This window comes from Uranotaenia lowii, chromosome 3 (genome assembly GCF_029784155.1).
Source record: "Uranotaenia lowii strain MFRU-FL chromosome 3, ASM2978415v1, whole genome shotgun sequence".
NCBI lineage: Eukaryota > Metazoa > Arthropoda > Insecta > Diptera > Culicidae > Uranotaenia > Uranotaenia lowii.
The window spans coordinates 198,749,404-198,755,646 of record NC_073693.1 but is presented as its reverse complement, the minus strand read 5'-3'; the positions used below and the strand labels follow the sequence as shown (position 1 = coordinate 198,755,646).

At 37.6% G+C, this 6,243-nt stretch overlaps 1 protein-coding gene across 1 annotated transcript; it reads right to left on the bottom strand.

The window, feature by feature from the left end:
• Window positions 1–1,244: 1,244 nt before the first annotated feature.
• Window positions 1,245–5,334, bottom strand: LOC129758700 (probable cytochrome P450 28a5). Its single transcript, XM_055756293.1, has 3 exons — window positions 5,136–5,334; window positions 2,462–2,708; window positions 1,245–2,398 (listed from the first exon to the last, which is right to left on the bottom strand). Exons 1-3 carry the CDS (start codon window positions 5,318–5,320, stop codon window positions 1,334–1,336), a joined length of 1,497 nt encoding a protein of 498 aa, XP_055612268.1. The 5' UTR covers window positions 5,321–5,334; the 3' UTR covers window positions 1,245–1,333.
• Window positions 5,335–6,243: the final 909 nt, after the last annotated feature.

Genomic DNA, 6,243 nt, shown 5'->3' with positions numbered 1-6,243 from the left:
CCTTAATAAAATCCACGTTTAATTTAGGTCATTTGGTGACTAATGAATTTTTTTTTTATTAGAGTTCTATAAATTAAACAATAAACAAATATTAACATCGCAGGGAATTTTTCTTGTTAACGGAAAAAGATTTTTATCTTAATACTAAACGGAAAAGAACAATTTGTTACCAGGTTATTCCAACGTAAGAGCATCGTCATATTTAAGAATTCACAACTTGGCAATTTGCAACACTATACCGCAAAAACACTTACCACCTTGTTAAAACAAGGATTTTGCACCAATCCTACAGTCTTTGGAGAGTTGTCCTAGTTCTGAGAAATCATTCTTCAGGAGATTTTTAAAATATTACATTTTCCATCCAATATAATGTTTCAGGATTGGAATCGAATTATTATCAACAGAAAATATACAGACTGTTTTTTTCAAAGATAGGAAACAAAATAATAAATTCATTTAGAGATGATAATCAAGTATTAAGTAGGTATTAATTCTATTAATTAAATAATTAATGAAATATTAATTCTAATACTAAATATTGTTGGTTTTCAATTCTTTAACGCAAATGAATAAACTTGCAAATACATAAAAAATTTAAATGCAAACTTCGCCAGTCTTTCCAGATATACAATCTTAAGACGAAAAGGCTTTTGAAGAAATGGATGAAGCCTTGCTTGTACAAAAACTTGTACACAAGTTTCAATTCAATTTGATTTTATGAAATGTTTCACTTGAAACATTTCAAACTTTAATGAATCTGGAAAAAATCTCGTTTCAGCCCAATAATTGTGGCGTCTGAGTATATAAATTAGGATTAATAATACAAGGTACATAAAGAATTATTTAAACCACTTAGCTTGAAATCCGGACCATCCATGCAAATAGCTCGTGTACTGCAATTTCTCGTCTGAAGCTGAAGGAGCATCGGATTCTTCGGATGGTCCCAGGGCATAGCACCAGTCCTCTTCGCCCTACACCTTTGTTTAGTGACGGAAAAAATGCCATTTTGATTTTATTCGTTAATATTCCACTTTCACATAATTGAAAACTGGTTCACGTTGCATTTCGGTATAAAATTATTCCTAAGAATACAGATTTACGCCCTAAATTTACAAAAATATCACAGCAAGACAGATCACGAACTTCACATGGGCAGTGTTGCCAAGCCTCTCTCAAATATAGAAAACTGTGGTACCATAGAATCAAACTTAACTTCGATGTTTTTTTTATTTTTCACAGTAAACGTGAGTTTATTGTTTGTATTTTAACTAAATTCATTCAATTACAATTAGGTAAATTACTTCTTAAAGGCACGATTATTTTAAAAAAAATTTCATGCAATTGGTTTGAAGTCTAGCCAGAGTCCGGTCAAACCTAAACTGACAGCCGGCGAAGATACGATACGCAAAGGATCTTCCGTTTTGGGGTTTACAGAAACTTTGAATTTCGTAAGAATCTCGTAGATCCCTCGCTTCACCTGCATTCTTCCGAATCGCATTCCCAAACATTGTCGCGGACCATCTCCGAATGGCATGTAGCTCCCGGTCACTTGATAAGGATTTGTTCCGCCTTTTTCGGCACTAAACCGATCGGGATTAAATTCAAAAGAATCCTCGAACACGTCGGGATCTCTCTGGATACAGTACAAACTGATAATGGCAATAACGCCCGGTTCGATGAGCACTTTCTGGGTTGGAGTGAGGTCCAGTTCCGTGGGGCGCACACAGACCTTGGACATAAAAGTCACCGATGGCCATAACCGTAAGGTTTCGCTGAACACTTGCTCCAGATAGGGAAGCTCCGAGAGTACTTCATAGGAAATTGTCCCGTCTTCACCAGTAGCTGCCAGAAGCTCTTCCCGAAGTCTTTGCTGAATTTCAGGCTTCTTACCCAGCTCATACAGAGCCAAAGCCATAGCTGCACTTGAAGTTTCGAAACCATCCAGGAAAAATGTTACCCCGTGAGCTGCCATATCGATTTCACTTATGTTTTTAGTCTGACGCAGGGCTAACAAGTGATCCAAATAGTCGGCCCGCTTTTCACCACTCGACTCTCGATGACGAATTGCGTCCACCATCAGTTTAGTGAAAAACTTTTCCCTCGGCTTGGTTATGAATCCTACTTGGAAAATTCTTGCCAGCGTTGGAAAAACGGTGAGAAGCATAATTTTCAAAACGAATATCAATGACGAATCCATCAGCTTTCGTCCCATTTCACGAATTTCAGCATTTTCGTTTGCGAATGATTGGGCATCTGCCGAAAAAATACAGCTCGACACAACGTCCGTCGTAAATCTTCCGGCCAACTCTTTCCCCTCCAGCGGAGTTCCCTCGCGATCTTTTATGTATTGAGACATCTTGTTGCTAATACCTTCCACATTCGAGTACATCACCTTCATCTGTGAGAAAAAAATTAAAAATATAACTTTAAAAAATCAAAATCGATAAAACTTCTATCTCACCCTAGAAGTTGTGAATGCTGGAGTAATTTCAGCCCGTTTGGTTTTCCATTCTTCCCCATTCATGACGAACGGATTGCGCCCGAACAACGGATCCAGATATTTGTCCGTCACTTGACCGAACTCATTGTCGTGGAAGTTTTTGAAGTTTTTGGTGAGCAAATCCTTCGCCAAAGCCGGCGAGGTAATGAGAATTTGAGGCGATCGGTACATGAAGACTCCGACAAAGTTGAACTTCGATTTATATTTCCTGAAATGATAAGTTAAGATGAGTAAAGTTTGTTGATTAATATCTCTTTTGAATAAATGTTTAAATCAAATTTACACAAAAATTCAAATGCTTATCACACAAAATTTTCTGGTTGTTGTATAACCTAGCCTAGTTTTACGGAATATGCACCATCTGAAACACAGCAGATATAGCACAGATGAAGACACACTTTAAGTTAAATGTTAATGGCCCAACAAAAAAATATTTAAAAATTATTTTGATATTGTTATGGGTTCTTAGGTTTCAAACACATCAAAAATTCTTTCATAAACTTTAAACAAAAATAATATATTCAAAGATACCTAGCTCTTGAAATTTTGCATATAAATGCCAACGGACAATCTTTTAACATACCTTAACACCATCTACTGACAGGAAAGGTCAACATTTCTCGATAATTGAATTTTTCACTTGTACCCCTCGTTCCGGGGGGTTTAAAATGCACTCTAATATGGTTTTGTTCATTTTTGAAATACATTTGAAATGCACTCTGACATACTTTCACCAATTTTTGATGAAAAGCTATGCCACTGACTCAATTTAATTGAGAACCTCATTCGATTTTGCGCATTCTGATTCCTCAATAAAAAAATCTTCAATTAAAACAGATAACTAATTTGTATTGCATATCTCGTTGAGCCTGATAATTGTTTCCAAATTCCACGGAACAGGGCTGGGGATATTGCGATTCAGGGTTTTGATGACGTGGCCAATATTTATTTTGATTGGGATGCTGATTTTTGATATATTACAGAATTTTTTTCCCAAGGTTTTAATTTAATTTAGTTTCATTCATTCAAATGCTGATAAATTTTATTTAGTTTTATTAAGATGTTTAAATCAAAATCTTGAAATTGCAAAGTTCCCCAGTTTAAGTTTAAACAACTAGTAGCCACTTGAAAGCATGTGGTAAATATGATAAATAAGAAATTCAAAACTTTCAAAACTATGTTATATCAGGAAGTGCTATTTCGTTTTTTTTCCAAATCAGCCATTTCATTACAGTGATTGAAATCCTCAACCATTTTCTCATCAGAGGCATTCAAAATACACACTTTGAGGCCTCGTATAGTAATACAGGAGACGATACATATACATTCATTCAAACCTCCCCCCATGAGGAGGATCTGCTCCGAGAGACACTATCCGTTCGCTGCTCAGAACGAACTCTCTCAACGTTCGGTCGCTACATGATGCATGAAGTAAACGAGGCACACATACTCATTTACGTTATTGAATTTGATGGACTCAAGCCGATAGCTGTTGTTGAGGAGAACCGAACTTATTGCATAGCATAGGCCCGCAACGTATGGAGCAAGAAGAGGGGAGGAAAAGAAACGAAAAAACTAGCTGCCTGCGTGCGGTTGCTGTGCAATAATAGCAATAGCAGAAAAACTTCGGGTATTCGATCCAGGCACAAACGAGGAGACTCGGGTTTGCTCTGCCTTTTGAATTCGGCTCCCTCAAGAATGTAACAGGAGATGAGTGAGAGCCATTCGTTTGTTTTTTTTGGATTCGCTGCCTCGAATGTATATTGCTTCTTGAAGGTGGGCCATGTGAGAGCGTATGCATCATCGGTTTTGTCGTTTTCGCTGCCTCAAAGCAACCTTTGCTTCCGAGTAAAGCGTTGAGCGAGAGATGGTTGATCAATTCATTCTCATCCAAATACAACCACTGTCATTTCAATAACAAAAAAGCAAAAAGTAGTGTAAAGTACTCTCAAATTAGATTTGAAAAAAAAATTCAAATCTGTCCACGTGAACATTCGGGGACAGGGGTTGGGATTTGCCAAATTTCCACGCTTGTCCACGGAGGGATAGGAGGGGGTCTAAAATCTCATTTTCTATCCAAGTGGTATCTGAACAGCCCCCAAGGAAGAAAAAACTTTGAATAGTCATATTTGCCGCTGGTTGTGTTCGTGATATTATGCAGGTTGTTTCACCAACATTTTTCAGTTTTAGGACAATCAACCTTAAAAACGACCATGTGTGTCGACCGGCTGCCCGTTTTTTGTACCGAGAGTTTTTGATGTTAATTGCCCCGTCCCATCTGTACACGCTCAGCAAGTGTGCGTAAGAAATGTCAAAAACAACTCTATAGCGATTGAAGACTCTGATACCGAAACCCGTGCTAATTCTGGAGAGCCAAGACCACGTAGAGAAAGACCTCAGTGTGTTTGTCGTGCAGATGAACCCTCAAACTGCTAGTTATTTCCGACCGTGTACTATAAATTGGTTTTTTTTTCCTTAGCGTGTTTTACTAATTAGTTGCATTTCTGCCGCAGCATTTGATGGTGGCGCTTTTCGATTTTGTCCGTCGATTTTCGCTAGAGTTCCGTATCTTGTAATGGATAATTTTTGCTTTAAACCACTATCGGTCCAATCAAAATCACATTATTTGACTCACTTGAAAATTTCAAACTTTTCATCCATAACCGATCGATTGCGTAGCAGAAAAGCCTTGAAGGTGCCGACCAGGGGAATCGGATCCGGTCCCGGAACGCCACGTTTCTTCCAGTAGTCGAAGTTCCACGTGAGATACAGATAGAACGCCCAGAGGGCCCCCACGATTAATCCCGTTGTCAGCAGCATCCTAACTATTACGCGTCCAGTTTGGAACTGATCAACGTTCGTTCAATCACCGATTTCTTTCGAGGTGTGCCATTTCTGTTACCAATCACAGAAAGATCAGGGTTGCCTGACTTTCGGTATTGGAAAAGCATTAAAAATTTATTTTGAACAACAACGATTGCGTTTCAGAATTGTTTAATTAGACTCTTTTTTTCTGTAAGTGACAATATTCTAATGAAGTAAAGTGATCGACATATCATTTTAACACCAGCAACACTGTCTGCGAATGTTGTCCAAAACTTTCTTTAAATAATCCTAAGCGCTTGTGTTGATCTGGGCGCTTACTGATAACGAAAGGATCCTCCTAGATTAGCATGTTCATAAACAAATAGTCACATACTCAACATAAAAGCCATCGAATGAAAACAAGTAATCGAACTGCAAATATGGACCAACGGCTTTTGAGACAAAATATCGTTAATCACAGAAGCTGTACTCAACGAGGGGCTGTTGATAACCTTTAGAGGCCGTACAAAAATTAATTTTGGATCGACCAAAAATGAATCGCTAATCTTTTACGCACCCAAAAGATTCGAGCCTCTCAGATTGAAACAGTAAGGTCAAGAATTCGAATGAATGATTCAGCACATGTGTATATCTTGATACTTGATTCTCAATAGAATTCAAAATTGTGCCATACAAAGAATGCTGCATGGTTGACTTTTTTGGTTTTCTTTTAATTTGGTTCGAAGTTCTGATTTTTTTTTTCAAACTGTTCATCAAAAGATGTTCTGATTTGTGATCTGAAAAAAATTTCACACCTTTTCCATACTTAAGCTGATACAAGAAAAGGCATGAAGGTGAAACATACATTTAGGGGTAAAAATCATAAATCGAACTTTATGTTTTGTACTGACGTACTTAGATTCCGAAAACCAAAACTT